The 22,638-nt window shown below is 34.6% G+C and overlaps 1 protein-coding gene across 1 annotated transcript in view; it reads right to left on the bottom strand.

Annotated features, from left to right (window-relative positions):
- Positions 1–552: 552 nt before the first annotated feature.
- LOC128535741 (deleted in malignant brain tumors 1 protein-like) overlaps positions 553–22,638 on the bottom strand; it is a 24,097-nt gene continuing 2,011 nt past the window's right edge. The window contains exons 3-27 of the mRNA XM_053509785.1: positions 17,923–18,073; positions 17,576–17,763; positions 16,922–17,020; positions 16,717–16,752; positions 16,263–16,401; positions 15,510–15,721; positions 14,844–15,019; positions 13,285–13,676; positions 12,148–12,392; positions 9,717–9,736; positions 9,581–9,674; positions 9,300–9,338; positions 8,898–8,996; positions 8,745–8,768; positions 8,603–8,644; positions 7,593–7,737; positions 7,260–7,444; positions 5,884–5,982; positions 5,700–5,735; positions 5,032–5,170; positions 4,501–4,712; positions 2,827–3,002; positions 2,295–2,686; positions 860–1,104; positions 553–692 (exon numbers count right to left, since the gene is read on the bottom strand). Of these exons, the coding sequence (XP_053365760.1) occupies positions 652–692; positions 860–1,104; positions 2,295–2,686; positions 2,827–3,002; positions 4,501–4,712; positions 5,032–5,170; positions 5,700–5,735; positions 5,884–5,982; positions 7,260–7,444; positions 7,593–7,737; positions 8,603–8,644; positions 8,745–8,768; positions 8,898–8,996; positions 9,300–9,338; positions 9,581–9,674; positions 9,717–9,736; positions 12,148–12,392; positions 13,285–13,676; positions 14,844–15,019; positions 15,510–15,721; positions 16,263–16,401; positions 16,717–16,752; positions 16,922–17,020; positions 17,576–17,763; positions 17,923–18,073 (3,626 nt within the window). The 3' untranslated portion in view covers positions 553–651. The remainder of the gene's footprint in view (positions 693–859; positions 1,105–2,294; positions 2,687–2,826; positions 3,003–4,500; positions 4,713–5,031; positions 5,171–5,699; positions 5,736–5,883; positions 5,983–7,259; positions 7,445–7,592; positions 7,738–8,602; positions 8,645–8,744; positions 8,769–8,897; positions 8,997–9,299; positions 9,339–9,580; positions 9,675–9,716; positions 9,737–12,147; positions 12,393–13,284; positions 13,677–14,843; positions 15,020–15,509; positions 15,722–16,262; positions 16,402–16,716; positions 16,753–16,921; positions 17,021–17,575; positions 17,764–17,922; positions 18,074–22,638) is intronic.

Genomic DNA, 22,638 nt, shown 5'->3' with positions numbered 1-22,638 from the left:
TTTATATGAATATTTTGGGTTGTGGAACGAATCATCTGAGTTTCTATTATTTCTTATGGGTAAATACACTTTGATATACAAGGATTATAAATATGCTTCCAGAACAAATTGCAAAACAAGGATTAACCTTAATGTGTTGAATGAATGACTTTTTACTGCGTATATACTGTATCAGGTTTTCTATAAAACTTTTTAGCTTATTAATTTCGAATAAAAGTAAAGGAATAAGAGCAAAACAAGTGGCTGTGAGTGACTGGCAGTTTATAATTGATATAACCTAAATGAGAAAATAATTTAACTTGTTAACAATATAAGTAACTATTAATGGATAAAAGTATGAGATGATGTATTGTCAATTCTGTATAAAAAAGATTCTTGTGTTCTCTTTCAGCTAGTGTCGATATGAGATTGTTTAAATCATCTAAACTTCTCTTCCCATAAGCACGAGTGGAGGAGCACAACACTTAAACTTATGCACTACTAAGTTCTTCAGCTTTTAACATATAAATATGATTAATTATTTACAATTTATTTAGAACAACAATAGACCTGTTTGCCTTTAAAGGATGCTTTATTAGACAAGGTTTAAGGTTTGTAAAATTATTCAGTGTTATCTGTTTTAAAATGATTAATCAGTCAGTCACTGTGAGTTCACTTCCCGTCCTCCATCTTGGCTACAGCTTCCTCTGGACCTTTATATATAAGTAAAAAACAACATTTGGAATACATATTAAGCCTGCTATTCTGCTAATAATAGTGTATGATATTATTATGATATTGTATTCTTTACGTTGTAAATATTGTACAAGTCTCTACCCTGACTTCAGAATAGTAGAAACGTCATAAATTGACCTCTGACCTTTGAGTTTGATAGGCCCAATGGTGACAACCTCAGTGTGGTGATCAGAGGTCAAGCTCCGTTTCCTGCGATTACGGCATCCTTGGCGGCATCGTGAATTGTAGTCATTGTCAGTGCAGATAATGACATCACACCTGAGGAACACCTGGTTGTGTGTGCGCAGGAACATGAATGCACGGAAGCCGAACTGAGCATAGTAACGATCTCCGTTTCTGTATATGGTTACTGTGCTGTCTCTCCGACACCTAAAATGATGTGAAGCAGTAAAATAAATATGAAGAGCTAGTACTGTTCCATAGACTGTCTAAATAGACAAAAAGCCTGTATTATGTAGCATGTCCCACTGTATGTGCAGTAAAATACAATGTTTACCTCAGTGTTTGCTAACTCAGTGGACCAGGTGAAGCTGCTTTATCTATGATTTATAGAAGTCAGAGTTGGGATACATTTCGAATGAGGGAATAAATGTTCTGATTGAAATGAACTTGGTAGAAAAAATCAGTGCGGATGTATGAGGGGTGATCAAGTCAAACCAGGACTTATGATGAAATTTCTGTTGCATGAAAATGTAAAAGTGATTTGGAGAAAATGAGACTCTTAACTGCAGTAGACATTTTAATGGTACAAACCATTTAAAGATGTCTGTACATGAATTGCAATGCCCGTCGAGGTGGCTCAGCATCCACTGCAGGCATTCTCATGAACATTCAGCAAGTAGAATGCCTGATCTTTGACAATCGACAGATAACTTGTCACCAACTTGTGGAACAAATGCATCTGTCTGTGGGAACTGTACACAAAATCATTTGCCAGCACCACTTGCACATTGCAGAAACTTAGCTGGGAGTTATTGTCACATCCCCCTACAGTCCTGATCTCAGTCCAAGTTATTTCCACATGTTTGGATCTTGAGTTGGGCCATGAATTGCTGGGAGGCCAGCATGTCTGATCATGGCCCAGCATACTAACAAAACAGACTACCTTGAAAAAGCTTATGGTGGTGTGGAACAAGTCACTAATATTTGTATTTGTGGGTTATTGGCCATAGACCCACTGTGTAAGGGGATTTGAGCAGTAAAAAAAAACTTCTCTAAAAAACAGTATTAGCATGGAAAGGCCTTAGTGATTATAAAGCCTGTGAAGTCTACACTTAAGTCATATCTGTAGACTTCAGCTAAACCATCTGTACAATCATTACTGACTTAGACCTAAGTACTCTATGTTGCCTTCCTATGCCTGTTAAGGGGTATTTGAGAGGGGTAAATATTTGGAGCAAGCATAAATCTTGAGCTCTGACTATCAGGTATGCCTGCTTACAATATTTACTGTCAAGCTAAAAATATGAGTCCACTGAGGTGTAGCTTTTGTTTATTGTAAGCTTGTTTGAGCTACCAGTGTGTTGTGGGATTGTGCTTGTTATATTTGTGTGTTATACCCATTACGTATCAGATCATAGGTGCGGATGCTGAACTCGTGGTTAGGCGAGGCCACACAGGTGTCAATGAACAAGTGGAGGCTTGGTTCACTTTTGGTTAGCTGCACCTGGACGAACAGTTGCTGATTGAGGTCCACTTGGTAGGGGAATTGCGTGATGGGGTAGGAAAAGCTGCTGGACGGGTAAAAGGCCATGGTGGTGTTGAACCGACCAGTTCCATGGATGCTTACATTCGTACTCAGTTCAGCTTCATAAAGTGTCCTGACGGAAGAATCACGCTCCATCACACAGCTTACAGCCCAGAGAAAGGTTGTTTCATACCGAATGATCTCGCCTGACACTGACTGATCTCCTCGCACATTATTGGTGTAAATAATACGTCCATTCTGGGTCTGTGGAGAAGTGCACAAAAAAGTGTACGTATATATACCGTGTGTATGTTTGTATATAAATATACAGTATGTTACATCACGTTACCCCACTGGAGTGCATTGTGGGGTTTTACAGGATCACTGCATATTCTGTGTTTTACCTTCCTTACAGTGCTGCAGCTATTAAGTGGAAAATTGAAGTTGACATAGTAGTAGTCAGTTGACGCTCTGCAGCGATAGTCATCTAGGTGAAGATCTTGCCAATTGAAGCCCAGCGAGTCCAAGTATGATTTAAGGATGACAATGTTCATCCTGGTAGAGGAGCAATCCACATGGCCTGCAAAGCATCCAACATTCGACATAAAACTGTAAACATGAATACAGGCTGAAGTTGAGGTTTCAGTTTCTTTAATTACCAACCTCACTAGAAAGCAATGGCCATTAGTCTAGGCCATAAACGTGTAAAAAAAAAAAAAAAAAAATCATGAAATGCTCAATATAATAATAATAATAATAATAATAATAATAATGAAATATAGACATTATGCAGGGAGTGATATATGAACAAATGTACATGATCGCATAATTATCTTATTTCTTCTTTTTTTCATACCCATTAATTTGCTCTTCTCTTAGGTCAAAAGCACTCTTATCAAAATGAGAAAAAACTTCTGTTTTCATACTCAGCAAATTGTTTGTGTGGTGCATGGAAACATGGTTTCAAATTGAGAAACTATATCATATAATAAAAAATTTATAAAATTCATTTATATATGTTTTATATATATAATAATTATTGGATTTAATTTGTGGCCCAAAGAGTTACTATTGATCAGTTCATCCTAATTTCAACTATAAACCCCTGGGATGCTTGTGTGCGATCTGTTTGCTATTGCTTTGGCTATCCAAGGATTACACATCTTTTAGAGATGGCACAGATTTGACAAGACAGATGAATGGATGATGAGAATTTTCGAATTGGGAGAGTTTCAGAGTACAGAGTACTCTAATACAACATCAAATTTTAATTATTTAATGTTTGTGCAGATAAGTTTGTGTATAAAAGTAAAAATGGCTGAGAGAAAGAAATCACCTTTCTTCATGCTGGAAATGTTTGCTGTATAGTCCTTTTGCAGACGTCTTTTAATAAAGCCTTTGCTCTTACCCAGTGTATGAATTACTTTTCCTTGTGTTTTCAAGATTTACACCACATTACTGACACTCATAATCATGAAAATTTCTATTTCTTTAACTATGCATTCATCACCTAAAATGGCATTCACAACATCACAGATCTTTTGCCATTGCTGCATTTTTAATTGACTTGTAACACCAGTGCTCATAATCTAGAAGATCAAATGTTCACTTTGTTTAAATTGATTTTAAACTACTTCAGTTTCACTTCTGTTGTATTGTAGTTTTTACTACCTTTCTTCTGTGGCATCTTTTTCTTTCAAGTGACTGATCTGCACACGGCACAACATTCACCTATCCTTATACGGTGTATAGGGATGTTGTCAGTGCTAATCACATGCTAATCCCATACTAACACTATGCACCACTAATATAAAGTTGAATTCATTATTCTGCGCACATGACTGTGCAGACTGAGATTGTTAAGAAAGTTTGGTGCATATGGCTTTTTTTTTTTTTTTTTTAACAGAAAGTTAAGAGAAAATTTATGAACCATTTAAAATAATTTTGCTACATGAGTCTCAATGTCTCTGTTTTTATTTTGTCCCCTTTAGCAGACAAACTGAGATAAATGCTTTAAGACCAGACTGTCGGTCTGACTATGTAATTTTAACACAGCATGTTTATTGTGGACTGTGTACCTGTACTTTGACTGAGGGAGGAGGTGAAGTAGGCTTTAAAGCCACGCCCCACCCCAGAGTAGTCGCTCCTGAACAGCACGGTCATTTGGGACGAGGATGATTGGAAATCCATGTGACTGGTGTTAGAGTGACAGAGCTGTCCTAACAAACGCGAGGAGGTGGACGGACCATCATATACACTCACATAATCACAGAGGCAGCAGCGATCCAGGCTACACACACACACACACACACACACACACACACACACACACAGATATACACACGTTATTGTATTAACCTGTGCAGCAACCTGGATGAAATGCCAACCAATTGCAGGGTACAAGTAAAAACTCACACCATTCATAGAGTAAGGGCAATTTGGAAAAAAAAGTTAGTCTACATTCCAAACCCTGGAGGGGTGAGGCAACAGCGCTAGTCACCAGGCCACAATAATTAATATTGTAAAAAAAAAGAATAAATAAATAAATAATATAGATTTAAATTTAATGAATGAAATAAGTGAAATGTAAATTTGGGAAGTGAACTGACTCTAAGTCCTGAAACGAGAGGAAGACAGTCTGTCCCACCCGAGCTGAGAGCTGCCACACACAGTATGCGTTGTCATGGTAATAACTGGGGTAATAAGGACTGGAGAAGAAGCCTGAGACCTGAAGACTCCCCCCACAGGCTGCAAAGAGTATACAAATATTATTATTATTATTATTAATGTTGTTTTTGTTATTGTTATTATTGTTGTTGTTATTATTATTATAATCCTTATGTGTCAAATTAACAGTGCTAAGATATTAATTCCAACTATTTTATTAATCAAATTATTATTAATTAAAATACATTTGAAATTAAAAATAAAATACATAATAACCACATTTAATCCAATAAATCCATACAATTACACTTATTAAATAATTAAAACAAGTTTATATATAAATCTAAATTCATATATAAACCTGTAAAAAGTCTAAAGTCTAAAGTCTAAATCTGAATAATACAGAATACCCATTAATAAAATATAGTTTTTAAACTATATAGAAAATATCTGTATTGTAAAAATGAGTTTTATTACAGTGCGTACAGTTAATTTATATCTATCTATCTATCTATCTATCTATCTATCTATCTATCTATCTATTCTACTGTGTCTATTTATTTTTTTTAAAAAGACAACATGCTGACGCAAGCTACAGTGAAGATCTCACCTGGTACAGGAGCTGACGTCTCAGGGGAACAATACTCTGAAAAATAAAATGAATACAATAAACACTTATCCAAACTCCAGCATGCCTACTTAGACAGACAGACAGACAGACAGATAGACGAATCAAAACATAGGCAAACAGGCAAACACACTATTTAAAAATAAAAAATGCTTCTGTTAGTTACCATAATAATCATGACAGCATCTTCCATAGAGCTCACATGAACTGTCACAGGAGCACCTGCTGTTGCTGCTTCCACATCGGCCTTTACACATCGGAGCAGCTGTATACACACAAACACACATATACACACACTCACTTCAGCTGAGGGTTAAGGACCTTTAACCAAGGGGCCAACAGAGGTGGCTCAGTGGTGCTGGTGTTTGTACCTATGATGTTAAATTGCTATTGTATGATAAGTCCAAAAGTTTAACCACTAAGCTCTCAGTCACTCATTGTCTAGGGACCTGGAGTCTTTTCACTTTTAATGTGTAAATACTCTAGTCTATACTTTTAGAAAATAAATAAATACATTTTATATAGGCCTACAGTAAAAGGTCAAAAGTTTGGACACACCGTCTAATTCAGTGTTTTTTTTTTCTTTAGTAATTAAATTTCTACATTCTAGAACAATACTGAATTTCTTCAAAACTATGAAATAACACATATGGCATTAGGCAATTAAGTAACACCACCACCAACAACAATCAGTTTTGATTTTAAGACACAAAGGTTAGCTGTTCTTGCATAGTTCAGAATAGTTCTTGCAAGAACAGAATTGTCAAATGCACTTGCCACACCAATCAAGTGCCATTATAAAAGTGGCTGACCATAATGTAAGTTTAATTATTCAAAACATTTAAGAAATTCATTTAGAGTTACCGGCCTCCGAAATCACCAATTAACAGCATCTCAGATTACAGCTGTTGTGAAGGCTTTACAGAGCATTAGTAGCAGACACATATAAATATTAACTATTCATAGAAGATTATTGTATATTTTGGATGTCTTCCAAATGATTGGATGCACTGATTTACAGTGTAGAAAGTAATAAAAATCAGGAAGGACCATGGAATTACAATGTGTGTCCAAACTTTGGACTGTTACCATATATAGAAAGTATTTTTTTCTTTTTGTAGTTCTAAAGTATGGACAACCAAACTGTGTTGTGGGGGACACACTATTACTATTCTAGGGGTAGCTACAGCAAACACAAACCCCTCCCTAGCATCACTCAAATCCAGCATTGTATACTGACTAACAACACACTTGATCTGATTCTGTCAGTGGTTGCAGCAAGGGCTAAACCTTTGACCTTATTTTCTCATGCTGTTGGTTATGTCTTGAAAGCGTTTAGGATTTAAGACACAGATTCTTATCATGCAACACTGTTGGGAACTGGCAGCATAAGTTTGTGATCTCTGATTCTAATTTTATATATGAATAATCACAGACATTCTTTACAGCAAGTACAAATAAATTTAGCAAGTTAATGTGTGTTAAATAATTAAATAATTAAAAGCAGAGCTTAAATTGGAAATAAGTAGAACAAATACATACATTTGAAAGTCCATTCAGCCTGAAACCCTGGGCGGGTCACACTGCCGTCAGTTGTGAAAACGACAGTCAGGTAAGCACGGCTTGAATTGAATGAAGCACTCTGATTTGCATTTACAGAACCCAAAAGTGGATACTGAGCATTTGGACCATCATACAGACGGACAAAGTCACAGCATGACTCCAAACTGAGGAAAAAGGAAATAATCAGCTCAGAGCAGTGTAATAGACCTAGCAATTCACATTTACCCCATATAGTTATTGCTAAATTAAAAGATGTAAATAAAGACAGGTATCATTTATAAGCAGGTGAAAAACAGGAATGTGATTTCTTACTCGACAAACATGAAGTTTATTGAAACAACCTGCAGTTCTCCAGCAGACAAGGTCCATGTGCAGCGTGCATTATTAGGATAATGATTGGGATAATTTGGGCTGAAAAATACCCCTCGTGGTGCAGTCAGATATCCACCACATGGAACTTAACAGAAAAAACATCACAGTTTAAACACTATAACAAATAGTCAGTGCATTACAACTAATACTAAGACTTAATTTTAACTAATTAATAACCTGTGAATGAATCTACTGTATAATGTAAATAAACGTATAATAATTTTATTAAAAATTCCTAATAATTTACTCCCGCTTTAAACACAAAGGTAGTGATGATATCTGTGTCCATGTGTGTGCAATTATGATATGGTAAAATACAGTAGTAAAATACCATGTGCTATGGTGGTGTGATGAAGTGGAATTATATTTTACTGTCAAATGTGATTATCTTTCTTTCAACAACATTCGCTGTAGCATTTTATTCCTCTTATACCATTATAATTTGTTAAGTTGTTGCAATGGTTTATTTTTTTAACAAGTCCTTGATCTCATATACATTATAGAACCTATAAAGAGTTGCCTCCTCATCAGCCACTCTCTCTTAAAGTTCTTAATAATAATAACATAACTAAATAAAAAACATTTTAAATGATTTTATGTGGTACCTTCACAACACAAGGTTGATACTTGTAACTATAACTTGTTACTACAGAAATTATAATATATCATAACAAGTGCATTCATATAAGGGACATTAATGGTATCCCATGCTGGGATAGGAGCGTTAGTGTAGGGGATTACATCGAGAAATAATGGGGAGTTATTACTCTTCATGTTCTGTTATTCTGTGCAATCTAAATTCCTGCTTTGATTTGAACGCCCCTCATATAAACCTGTGATGCACAGTTGTACTACTGTCACTTCCCACAGAATACACAGACAAAAGTATCAGAGTATCAAGTTTGAGTGAATTATTCTCACTATGTCAGTACTGAATAATTAAAGTATACCTTCTGATGTTCCCCATGTACCGCTTGTTGTTTTGCCATAGTCTGTTTAAACAGAATACCATACTTAAATATAAAATACAGTCTCATTTTAAAGTCACTGAAAGGTGAACAAAGAACTGAAGAGTTTATGGAGCACACTTACCTGATGTTGTTTGAGAACAATAATCTATGAAGGAGACAATTATCCACAGATAAAAACTTGTTATGTTTGTAAATGTCTATAATATATGTGTCTAATATATATTTTATAAATGTAGTCAAATTGATAATTATACATGAATATATTTTTTCTTACAGTAATAATCATGACAGCAATTTCCATAGTACTGACAGGAGCTGCTGCAGGAGCACCAACCCTGATTGTAGCCACAGTTATAACGGCAGGATGGATGATCTACAAAGCATAATGTGATAATTATAGTTAGATAAGATTCTTATTATTATTCTTATTCTTATTCTTATTATTATTATTATTAAGTATCGATTAACAGTCTTAACCACATACAGTACAAACTACAGTAAACTGAGCTATTATCACAGTTTTACATTAAAGGACAGGGCAGGGTGGAAATGTATTATCTTTGGCAGACCAAGAGATGAACTACAACTGTCCTGAGAGATAAGTGAAACTGATAAAGGCACTAATCCATAGGTTTTAGAAGACAGGAGAAATAAAGAGGAAAAAAGAAACCTTTACCTGTGGTTGAGGGGAACCCCGTAGTAACTTCAGTATAATCTGTATAAATAAGTAAAATAAAACATTATTATTATTGCAGTATAAAAACAAAATAAACAAACAAACAAACAAACAAACAAAAAAAACATGGATTGAACCGGGTTGAATGTGAGCCGAAGATCCTGAACAGAATTTTATTTGCATTTAATTTTAATAAAATTACTTTTAACTATTACGTAACTATTACAAGTAAGATTATTTCAAAGTAAATGTTGCTCTTCTAATTGCAGGAAGCTGCTTACATGCTGCAGACAGGGAGCTGTGTGCTAAAAGAGCAGAGCTGAGTAAAAGTATCAGGAATCCGAACTCCATCTTGCCTGACCTGTTCATTTTTCTCTCCCCAAAGATTTATATAGAAAAAAAGCAGAAGTAACTCACTTCCTTATGACACTCATAATCTGGGAAAATATGCCATAAAAGAGATATAAGCGTGGGAATGGAATGGGTGGAGGAGTTTAATATTACTTAGGCTATTGATCTCATTTGTCTATTTCAGATATTTGTGCTGATGAGGGTTATGCATTACAGAATGGCATTTATATCCTATCTAAAAGCACTGTGGTGTAATATCAATAATTAATCATTAATACAGAGTTAGATATTTACAGTAACTTTACATCACATATTAACACTTGCTAATTGTCACCTGAGCACAGACACTGTTCAATGCAATAAGGCAAAGAAATCACAAAATATTTAAATATAGATTCAGTTAAAAGTACTTTTATTCAGCCCATTTTATGTTTAATGTGCTTTCTCGGACAAATACAGAACTTTTGCCCTTAAGGTGAAGCCAGAGCCAACGAACAGACGCAATAAACAGACCCAATTTACCGTACTGTACACAGAGTATGTAAAACCCACAGAAATGACTGTGTTTAATGTGATTTGTACACTCATTAAATCTTCCTCCCAGACCATTTATTAACAGAACAAATTCTAACAGAACAAGTTCAGTCATAAAACTGTCGAAATGTGTGCAGTCATAAGCCATCACAGCAGAACTGTTTGTACTGTATCAAATCCAGTCCAAAGCCTCTTTTCTTGACTTTCTAGGTGAAACCATCTCTAGTAGTCACATGTACCTATAAACAGACTGTATAGAGCGATCCTCAGCAGCAGTGTGAGTCTTCTTGTGATAAAAACTCCAACCAGAAATACAGTAGGGCATCAGGATGAATCGGGCTGATCAGGGGGCAGAGGAGATCAGGATCACTGGAGCATCTCAGGAGTGCCATGTGTAACTTGACAGACGATGTGATGATTAACTTGTGACTGGGACATACAAAAATATTTATAATTTTTTTAATTTTGTTATTTTTATCTAGTAGTGTTTATTTTAATTTAAGGAGTATTTTTCAGTGTGTTGTGTTTTTGTGACATTGTGTAAACTTCCAAATGCCTTAATCCTTTATAACTCTGATTGTTCTGTCATATGTTTAAAAAAAAAGCAGCCTCCTTGTTGCGTTTCTCATTCCTTATAGGATATAATTCCTTTGGCCAGATCCTTTTGCCGGAGCCTTTTTGTTTCCCCAGAACAATTTTATTTCTATACAACAAGCGTTGATGTAGTAGTCTCAATAAATCTATTAGTGCTTATATATTGTACCTCTTTTTCTGTAAATAAATATGTATGTGTTTGTCTCTTTTATTTTTTAACTTGACATTTTGTCTCCTATTTCCTTTATTATATTTTCTTATTAATATGAATGTTTTTTTATTTCTCTTTTGTTTATTTTGCTTTTTTGCAGAAAGGAAAGTGATAGAATAATAAAACAAAACATTTTTTTTTATTGGTAAATAAAAAATAGATTAAACCACTAATATTTTTGTGACTGGATTAAGTCACTAATATTCAAATTTCATGAGGCTTCATGACTTTGGGTTGTTTAGACAAGATATCTTCTAATAATATGGGATTAAAAGAACAGTCTATTAAGAGGTGATGGAGAATAAAAGACAGTGAGTGACATACACTTGATAACACAAATTGGTCATATAAGTATAGAGACAATAAATGAAGCTTAGATGATTTATTGAATTATTGTGTCTGTTAATTTACACACCTGATCATTTCTTACAGTTTGGTTACATTTTACTTTTAATTATTTAGCAAATATAATCCAGAGCCTTGCATAGTGTGAAAAAAAGTAATACTAATGTAAAAAGAATAAATAAAGGATAAATACTAATGTAAAAAGGGTGGAAAAATACCTTAAAGGGCATGAGATATTGTCTGTGCGGAGTTTTGTGTGTTCCTCCCCTACCACCTCCATAAACATGCTGCCACAACCAGCCATGCTTTGGTGATGCTAAATTTCACTATTGATGTGAGATGATGAATGTGTTCACACATTGCTCTGCATTCTAAAACGTTATGCCTTATTTAGGTGATCTCTATTCCACAGCAACATTTTTAATCATATATCTATTTGCTTATGTTTACCAGGTGCATACTGTACTATAAATACTTTAATATAACACAAAATACACCACACCAGTTTGGCTTTGAAGAATGCTTTAATATAGGAAATTTTGTACAACTATTCAGTGTTAACTATATTTAAGTGATTCATTAATCAGTCGGTGGAAGTTCACTTCTCGCCCTCCTTTTTCACCACAGCTTACTCTGCACCTGTACGTATACATAAATATACATATATATGTTTTAAAGACACCTCTGCTTTATCATATTGTTTATATTTCTGTCTATTATATTGTGTAGTAAACAGAAGTGCAAAAATATTTTTCTCAATTTTGTGCATAATAAAAGTTTCTACTTTGGTTTCAAAATAAGTTGACCTCTGACCTTTGAGTGTAATGGGCCCAAGAGTAACAACCTCATTGTGGTCATTAGAGCTTAAGCTTCGTTTCCTGCGATTACGGCATCCTTGGCGACATCGTGAGTTGTAGTCGTTGTCAGCGCATATAATGACGTGACATCTGAGGAACACCAAGTTGTGTGTGCGCAGGAACATAAAAGCACGGAAGCTGAATTGAGCGAAGTAACGATCTCCATTTCTGTATATGACTACTGTGCTGTCTCTCCCACACCTGAAATGATAAAGATAATAAAAATAACAGTTCTGAGCTGGTTCTGCAAAACAGCTGCAGCTATTCTGACTGTCCAAGACACAACTTCAGATTCTTAAGCAGTGAGTGGTGCATGTTTTAAAGGTACTGTTTAAAGGTACTGTTCAAGGCCCTGTTTGTTAGTGGCTAACTGCAAATGGCTAACATACAGTAGCTTTAGTAAGCTAACAATATTCAATTCAACATGTTTAGTAATGTAAAAGAAAAACCCCTTGCCCAGATGTTTTAAGCGCTATAGAAGTGTTAGTTGGCTGTTGGCAGTTGGTCTAGAGCGAGCGCCTCTCACAATCGGTCACTCTCGCACTCAACCAAGCAGAGGAAAACCCAGCACAGGTTCAGCACTATGGTCTGCTCCACCTCATGCACACAAGGCGCAGGCACTTCAACTCCCTGTGGCCAAAGGCAACAGAGCACCAACCATCCTGGTGTCAACGGTAAGATATACTAGATACAAGACTCACATGCCTTCTTTTCTGCCTTCTCTGTTAAAGAACTTGCTGAAAAGCAGACTGCTGACTGTACAAAACTGGTTGCTCCTATTCCAAGAGGCCTATCTCCTCACTATGCAATTTTTTTTATGTATTTTTGTCATTAAAACAGCACTTATTTCCCTAACCTGGTGTTCCCTGTGTGTGTGTTCTGGCCTGACCTGCTAAACAAGAGTTAGAGCAAGTGTAATTCCCAACACTATGCATGCTCACACTACTGCTTATTATGCCTTTAAAAGATATTTCCACTTAGGTGCAACTGTTATTTCACAGAAACAGGAACAATACTGTAAGCATGTGTCTGCTACAAGTCTTGTTTATGAGAATGTGCTTGTTAAATTTGTGCATGAGTGTGTGTGTTGTACCCATTGCGTATAAGGTCATAGGTGCGGGTGCTGAAGTCATGGTTAGGTGAGGCCACACAGGAGTCGATGAATAGGTGGATGCTTGGTTGAGCTTGGGTTAGCTGCACCTGGACATACAGTTGCTGATTGAGGTCCACCTGGTAGGGGAATTCAGTGATGGGGTAGTAAAAGTTGCTGGATGGGAAAAAGGCCATGGAGGTGTTGAACCGCCCCGTTCCGCTGATGGTTAGGTTTGAAGTCTCTTCAACTTCATAGAGTGTCCCGACTGAAGATTCTCGCTCCATCACACAGCTCACAGCCCACAGGAATCTTGATTCATACCGTGTGATCTCACCTGACGTTGACTGAGCTGCTCGAACATTATTGGTGTACGTAACACGCCCGTTCTGGGACTGCATGAAAAGTGAACATGTAGAAGTGCAAAGAAAATTAAGCACGATTTGCTAATGTTTGACAGACAACCTATTGATCCTTCAGAGTTACAGTATTTCATTTTTTTTTTCCTCCTTAATTCAGTCTCTAATTCTCATCCAGCTGCCAGTCCATGTTCTTATATTAATTATCAGCAGCTGCTTAAACCTTGTAAAAAATAAAAACTGTGGACCTGTCCAGACAATCCTTACATGCATTTCAATAGTTTTACTTCTTTTTCCCACTAGCTTTGAAAATGGATTGAATCTTTCGACCCTTGACTCCAATCCATATTCCTACACATCTTTGACACGTTTGGTCTTTTCCTGGATCTCATCCCACTCATAATGCTTTAGATCAATTTACATGACCTTTTTCTATTCATTCTTCAATTGTCAATGAATTCATAGCACCTGGTCACATACCAACTGCATTTATGAAAGCAAAGTTTCTTCCCATTGGAAAGAAACCAAATCTGTATATCTCAGATATTAGCTACAATTCTGACCGGTATCACTACTCTCAGCTATTTCCTTATTAAAAAAATAATGTGTCTATCCACATTGTACGTTGTGGGTGATTCAATAGTGTACAGGTACATGGTATACAAGGTATTACTTGCATTGTGCAGTGCATTGTGAGATTAAGTGTTGTAGGACGTTACTTTTTAAAGTAACAAATTACATTACAAAATTACTGTCTTTAAAAAGTAATCAGTTACATTACAGCATTACTTTTTGATAAAAGTAACTAGTTAGAGTATTTTTCCACTGCAGAAAATGAAAACTCCTTTGTGATTCCTCTTGCATGTTGTACCTTTCATGGCCTATGCCATCAGTCTTCGGTTATCGGGGGTGGGGCTTATAGGACAACATTCACACACACACACACACACACACACACACACAATACCTTTTGGGAATCATTGCTGTCTGGCTCATGGATTACATAAATTGTCTGAATAACGGATTACATTTTTGAAAATGTCACTAAATAACTGAGTACTTAAATGGCATGTTAGATTACTAGTTACATCAAAAAAGTTATCCAAGTACTCTTACTTTGTAACACGTTACATCCAACACTGGTGGGATTTCACTTTATGACTGCATGTTATGTTATAGTGTATGGCATGTACTGTAGCATACCTTGATTCTGGTGCTGCAGCTATTTAATGGAAATTGAAAGTTGACATAGTAGTAGTCAGCTGAAGCTCTGCAGCGATGGTCATCCAGGTAGAGGTCATGCCAGCTGAAGCCCAAAGAATCCAAGTATGATTTACGGATAACGATGTTCATCCAGCCAGACGAGCAATCCACATGGCCTGCAAGGCAAATAACATAAAACTCTATCTAGACTAAGGTATTGTGTTCAGTATACATACTTTCTTATCAACCTCTACAGCAATACAGGGTCTCAATGCTTAAGCCCTATTTATGGTTTAAAGTTTTATTATGACATCTTGAATCTACTAGCAATATTACAGTAGTGGCCAACAGTATTAAGACATGTGCTGGTTTAAAATGACACTAGTTAGGGTCTTGATGGGTTCTATTGTAAGAACAGTTGGTAACCTCAACTAAGTGGGCCACATGTTAACTAAAACATTTTGTATGGGTTCCCTATTGAGTAAGGTTCCTTTCAAGGTTCCCTTGCCACAGTTTCTTGCTCATTAAGGACAAACAGATAAAGCTATAATATACAATATAAACTACACTATATATATACTGTATGTTGTAAAGCTGCTTTGTTGCTACGTTAATTATTAAAAACGGTATACAAATAAAATTGAATTGAATTGAATTTTATTGCACCTGTGTTTTGATTTAGGGTGGAGCTGAAGTAGGCTTTAAAGCCACGTCCGACACCGGAGTAGTCACTCCTGAACAGCACGGTCATGTAAGACGAGGACGACTGGAACTCCAGCTGACTTGTGTTAGCGTGACAGAGCTGTCCCATCAAGCGCGAGCCGGTGGATGAACCATCATACACATTCACATAATCACAACTGCAGCAGCGATCCAGACTACACACACAAATACATAGATAATTTGTTTGATTTTCTCAAACAAAATATTCAGTTCATCAGTGTTTAATATATGCAATGGACACAAAACGATGAAAAAATTAAATCCTAGTAAAATATATTAAACAGTAAAAAGTCATCAAGACGATGCATATTATTGGCAAAATACCAAACTGTTTAAAGTAAATAAAGTGAATATTGAATATTTATAATGATAGTATTATTTTAATGTCTTTTAATAGTTTTTTTAGGATTTAAGAGTATTATTTTATTTAATATATTGTATTTACGGGATAAAAATGGTGTTAAACATCAAGGTTTTTAAATCTTTAAAAAAAAATTTAAGTAGTAATTTATAAATATAATACACAATTATATCATAATTATAATATACACTTACAGTGAATATTAATCTAATTAAAAATAAATAATAAAAATATTTCTGAATATATTCAAAGGAAATAGATGTGTAAATCCAGATGTTATTTAAATAGGCAACAAATTGTAAATAGTGAAATTTATATTTGGGAACTGGACTGACTCTAAGTCCTGGAACGAGAGGAAGACGGTCTGTCCCGCTGGAGCTGAAAGCTGCCACACACAGTATGCGTAGTCATGGTAATAACTGGGGTAATAAGGGCTGGAGATGAAGCCTGAGCCATGAAGACTCCCCCCACAGGCTGCAGACACATATACACACACATTCCCAATGCTCAGATATTTAACCCAAATTATAATATTAATTTAAAAAATATATAAAAACACCTACATGAAGTACATAACATTTGTTTCATTCAATATAAAAAGACATACACTGTAAATAAGTTTATAATTAAAATAGGCAATAATTATAAAAAATATAAGAACTATGTTATGAGTAAAAAAAATAAAAAATAATAAATATATATATTTATTGTGAATGAGTTTTAAACACACGATCCATTGTTACTATCTATCTATCTATCATTTATTTGGTACGATTGTATAGAGCGCACCTGGTAAAGGAGATGTCGAGGTGTAGTAACAATAATCTGAAAAAAACAATAAAAACAATAAATTACAATATATTTTTTGCTCCAAACTCCTGCATGTCTCTTTGTCAGACAGATAGAAAGATTGAGAGACAGACAGAAAGACTTGGAGACATACACACAGACAGACACACAGAGTGTTTAAAAAAAAATTAGTAATGAAAGTTACTATAATAATCATGACAGCAATTTCCATATCGTTGACATGATCTGTCACAGGAGCATATGCTGTTGCTGGTGCCGCACCGGCCATTACACGTCAGAACAGCTGTACAAACACACACACACACACACACACACACACACACACACAGTCAAATATTAAATTGTATCAAGACATCATATGACGTGTCATATGACATATGATGTGTCATTGTGACTACAGTACAATATGAACAGATCTGACTGGGACGTTTAAAGAAAATGTGGGTGTTTCTATTCCTACGTCAGGGTGGAAATAATCACTGATTAATTTATTTAATTAGGTTATGTTACAGTAGATCAGTGTCTTGTTATTAGAGCATTAAGACAGTTTATGTACTGTTGTTTGTAGTTTGCTATCTGTTTGACACAAATTCCTTACCAAACATGATCTCTGTGTGCAGACACCAAAGCAAGGTCAGAAAGGATACTAATTAACTGACAAGAAAGACTTTACCAATAAGTAAACTTAACTTCAGAAATGACAGGCATACCTTATATTAGGCCGCCATAAAAGTAGTAGGTCAATGGGTACAGAATATTTGGATAGATTATTTCTACTCTACAGTATAAAAACAAACAGAAATTTTGTTTCAATAAGTACTGAAGGACAAATACATACGTTTGAAAGCCCATTCAGCCCTAAACCCTTGCCGAGTCACGCTGTGGTCAGTGCTGAAAACAACAGTCATGTATCTTCTGCTGGAGTTGAATGAAGGTCTCTGATTCTGACCAGTCACAGAACCCATAAGTGGATACTGAGCACTCGGACCATCATACACTCGGATAAAGTCACAGCATGACTCCAAACTGAGAAAAAAATCAAAAGGAAATAAAATCATCTCAGCACAGACTAATGAAGCCAGCAGCACATGCTAACCACAAAATATATTCCTAAATAATAAAGATACAAAACAAATCCAGGTGTCAATCATCAGCAGGTGGAAAAACATGGATGTAAGTTCTTACTCGACAAAAGTGAAGTTTAACACAACCACCTCCAGTTCTCCAGCTTCCAGGGTCCATGTGCAGCGTGCATAATTGGGATAATTATTAGGATAATTTGGGCTAAAAAATTCCCCTTGTGGTTGAGTCAGATTTCCACCACATGGAACTCCACCTGAAAAACACCCGTTCTCAGTGTGTCTCAATATTATAAACACAGTTACAGTATATGCGCTTAATCATTTAAGAATGAGTTAAGAAAATATATGATATGTGTGATCAGGGTTTGGGGACGTTACTTTTTAGTTAAGTAACTAATTACATTACACAAGTACTGTCATTAAAAAGTAATCAGTTACAGTACAGCGTTATTTTTGTAATAAAAGTAACTAGCTAGAGTACTTTTAGATTGCAGAAAATGAAAACTCCTTTGTGATTCCTCATGCATGTTGTTTTAGTCAAGACCTTTATAATTATTCTACAATCATTACTTAGCAAAGTTTGGCCCATAATCTGTTAACTACTAATACCCCTATCTTACCTGCACAGTTTCACACATAAGATTACTCGTTACATCAAAAAAGTAATCCAAGTACTCTAACTTTGTAACACATTACACTGAACACTGTTAATTATGTGTATTAAAAACCAGTAAGTTAAAGAAAAGTCACTTATAAGTCACTTATATTCATTAATCAGGACTCTGACAATACGGCTGTCCTCATGCTGACTTCCTCACCATGCTTCAGAAATTAAAGCAGCTATAAGTGTAACAACCTTGAAATTTATTCTTTTTCTTTAAACAGCAGTTCTGAAGTGTTTTGTATCACTGTAATTGGAAGATAATGGTGGGTAGCTCTGTGGGTAAAAGGCCACATGTTTCTGCTCAGATATATAATAGGATAAATGTAAATCACTATGAATGAGGGTATAGGCAAAAGGCTGTCAATGTATTTATTTATCACAGGAGGACACATCATGCTTTTAATGAACTGACACTTCTTGTTAAACAGTTCTTGTTTAATTCAGCAATTTCCAAGTCCTATCTGTTGTAGTCAAGTTCAATTAAATGTCAGAAAAAGGAGGTGCCAATACTTACCATCATATCATTTATAAGCTATGGTTCATGTGTCACAAACTATTTATTAGCAGTTATTATTAAACCACAAGCTTACAATTTCTTAAAAAGTAAGGAGATGTTGAAAAAAGGAAAAGCACATAGTTATTGATCTAATCAGAATAATGTAAAAAAAAATATAAGAGCACACAGTAATAGGCCCTATGCCCAGCATATACTATTTTTAGGTTTTTCTTTAAAAAGAAAAAAGGGACAGAAAACCCATGTTACTTAGTAGTTTTTTTTTAGTGTACGTACATTTAAATGTTGATGTCACTTACAAAGTGGATTTTGGTAAGTCTCATTTCTATATAACATTTACAAACCTGTTGTTGAGTTTAAGTATGTTGTGGTTTCTATAAAAAAAAAAATTTAAGAAACATTTCTTTAAAAGGAGGATTGAAAATACACAATATAAAATACACATCGAAAACACACCTACATTGTATGCGTTAATAAATACTTTATTCAACATTCATATTTTAATAATTTTTCTATGCCCCAATTATAAATGATAAAATAAAGACATAAATTTAATTATAAAATTAACTGGTTTATATAAATACACAACAAAAGTTATAAAGAAGTTTACAAAAAAAAAAAAAAAAGCATACCTGTTGATGGTGATACAGTTGCATTGGTACAATAATCTATAAAAGAGATTTAATATATATTTAAATATTTGCACTAAAAGAATACTGCTAATGATTTGTTATGTTAGTTATATATAAGTATTGACCGCTCATTTATTCATATTTTGCTTCTAAGGCGGCAGACTTTTTTGTATTTTAAACATTGTCTTCTTTTTTGTTATTTTTTTCTTGTTTTCATTCTATTTTCTTACAGACATAATCGTCGCAACAGTATCCATAGCGCAGACAGGAGCTGGTGCAGGAACAGATACCACCATCCAAACCACAACGATCCCTACAGGTAATGTAGTCTACAAAATCATATATACAAAACAAGCTTACATATACTGAATGAATTTAAATTAAATAAGTTTGTTAAATATTAAAATAATTAATCTGTTATCAGTGCATTAATAGTTAATTAATCCTATTACTATACTATCTAATACTTCCTACCTACATACGGCGTTATTGTGGTTTCTGTTGTTGTTGTTGTTGTTTCTTCTGTTGTTGTTGTATCGTAATAGCAATAATCTATGTGTAAGATGATTGAAAGGTTAACATTTTTTATGCATTCAAAGCATAACATCACATTTGTGTAAATATGAACTATCATGAAAAAGATAGACATTTTTAATAATAGCTTACAATAACCAGTTTTATTATTTTTTATACAGTATATATTTTTTTAACTCCTGTTTTGTTCTTACTGTAATAATCATGACAGCAGTTTCCATAGTACTGACAGGAGCTGGTGCAGGAACATGCACCGAAATTGTATCCACAGTTATACAGGCAGGAATAATGAGCTAAAACAGTCAATAAATAATAATTACAGTTATTACTATAATAATATAATAATAAGATTATTACTATAGGCAAAGCAATTAGAGGAATTTAAACTATTATTTGTGTTTAAATATGACTTAAATCATATTGTTAATTCTGTGATTATACTTAAATTACTATCAAAGGCATGTCTACTAATATATCTCTCGTAGTCAAATTCTATTAAATGTCAGAAAAGGCGGGTGCCAATACTTACCATCATATTATTTATAAGCTATGAGTCGTGTGTCACAAACTGTTTACTAGCAGTTATTTTTAAACCACAGACTTTAATTAAAGACAATTTCTTAACAAGTAAGGAAATATTAAATAGAGAAAAAGCACATAGTTATTGATCTAACAAGAAAAATATAAAGATTCAAGAGCACACAAAACTTAGTAAAAATGTTACTTACAGTAGTAACTTTTTAGTGTAAATTAAAATGTTAAGGTCAAAGTGGATTTAGGTAAGTCTCATTTATACAAAACATTTACACACCTGTTGTTGAGACGAAGGCCATTGGGGTTTCTACTTAAAAAAATAAGTAGTGAATATTGAAAGAAATGTCCTTAATAGTGTTCTCACTGTAACCTTTGGTTCAGGACAGTGATCATGCATTTTGCACATTTTCACACACACACACACACACACACACACACACACACACGTGTGCGTGCACACACAGTTAAGAAATACAGTAAGCTGTAGAACTCTTGAGAGTAGGAAGGTGACCTCTACCTGCAGTTGTGGTTAAGAGTATTTCTGTTTTAAACAGATAAAATAAACGTTAATATCACATAATAAACTATAACATTGTGAAATCCTGATTTGTAATTGATCAGAAGTTGTTTTTTAGAAACAGTGAAAATAAACTGTTACTGTAAATTCATATTTGTGCATTAAAAAAAGGTCCAAGTTATTATGACATCTTATATCACACGCAAACACACACACACACACACACACACACACACACACACACACACACACACACACACACACACACACATACAGAGTTATGAAGTAAACTATAGACATAAATATGTGGTTTCCAATATTTATGTTTAAACAGATAAAATAAAAGTTAATATCACACAATAAACTAAAACATTGTGAAATACTGATTTGTGATTGAGCAGAATTATTAACTTTTATTTTAATTTATCCACATATTCACAAATCAGGATTTTAAGCTAAACTGTTAAATTCATATTTGTGCATTAAAACAGGGTACAATTTATTATGACATCTTATATCTCTCTCCCACACACACACACACACACACACACACACACACAGAGTTTAAAAGTAAACTGTAGGACTCTTGAGAGTAGGAAGGCCACATCTACCTGCGGTTGTGCTGCTATCTGTTTAAACAGATGAAATAAAAGTTAATATCACATAATAAACTAAAACATTGTGAAATCCTGATTTTTGATTAAGCAGTTGTTTATTATAAACAGTGAAGATAAACTGTTAGATTCATATTTATGCATTAAAACGGGCTCTAATTTATTATGACATCTTATATCTCACACACATACACACTCTCTCTCTCTCTCTCTCACACACACACACACACACACACACACACACACACACACACACACACACACACACACACTCACACACACACATACACACAGAGTTCAAAAGTAAACTGTAGGACTCTTGAGAGTAGGAAGGCCACATATACCTGTGGTTGTGCTTGTCGTCATATCTGTTTAAACAGATAAAATAAAAATTAATATCACATAATAAACCGTAACATTGTGAAATCCTGAAAATGAAAATGTGAAAATAAACTGTTAAGTTTATATTAGTGCATTAAAAAGAGGTCCAAGTTATTATGACATCTTATATCACACACACACACACGGACACACACACACACACACGGACACACACACACACACGGACACACACACACACACACACACACACACACACATACAGTTATAAAGTAAACTATAGACCACAGAGTAAGAAAGTCAATATTAAACATCTACTGTCGGTTGTGGATGCCAATATTTCTGTTTAAACAGATAAAATCAAAGTAAATATTACATAATAATCTATAACATGGTGAAATTCTGATTGCTTGCACTATATAAGACAATTTCTTAAAAAGTATTTATACAATGGTAGATAAGCACTACGCT

This window comes from Clarias gariepinus, chromosome 13 (genome assembly GCF_024256425.1).
Source record: "Clarias gariepinus isolate MV-2021 ecotype Netherlands chromosome 13, CGAR_prim_01v2, whole genome shotgun sequence".
NCBI classification, from domain to species: Eukaryota; Metazoa; Chordata; class Actinopteri; order Siluriformes; family Clariidae; genus Clarias; species Clarias gariepinus.
The sequence above is the reverse complement of the archived record's forward strand: the minus strand, read 5'-3'. Positions and strand labels throughout refer to the sequence as shown.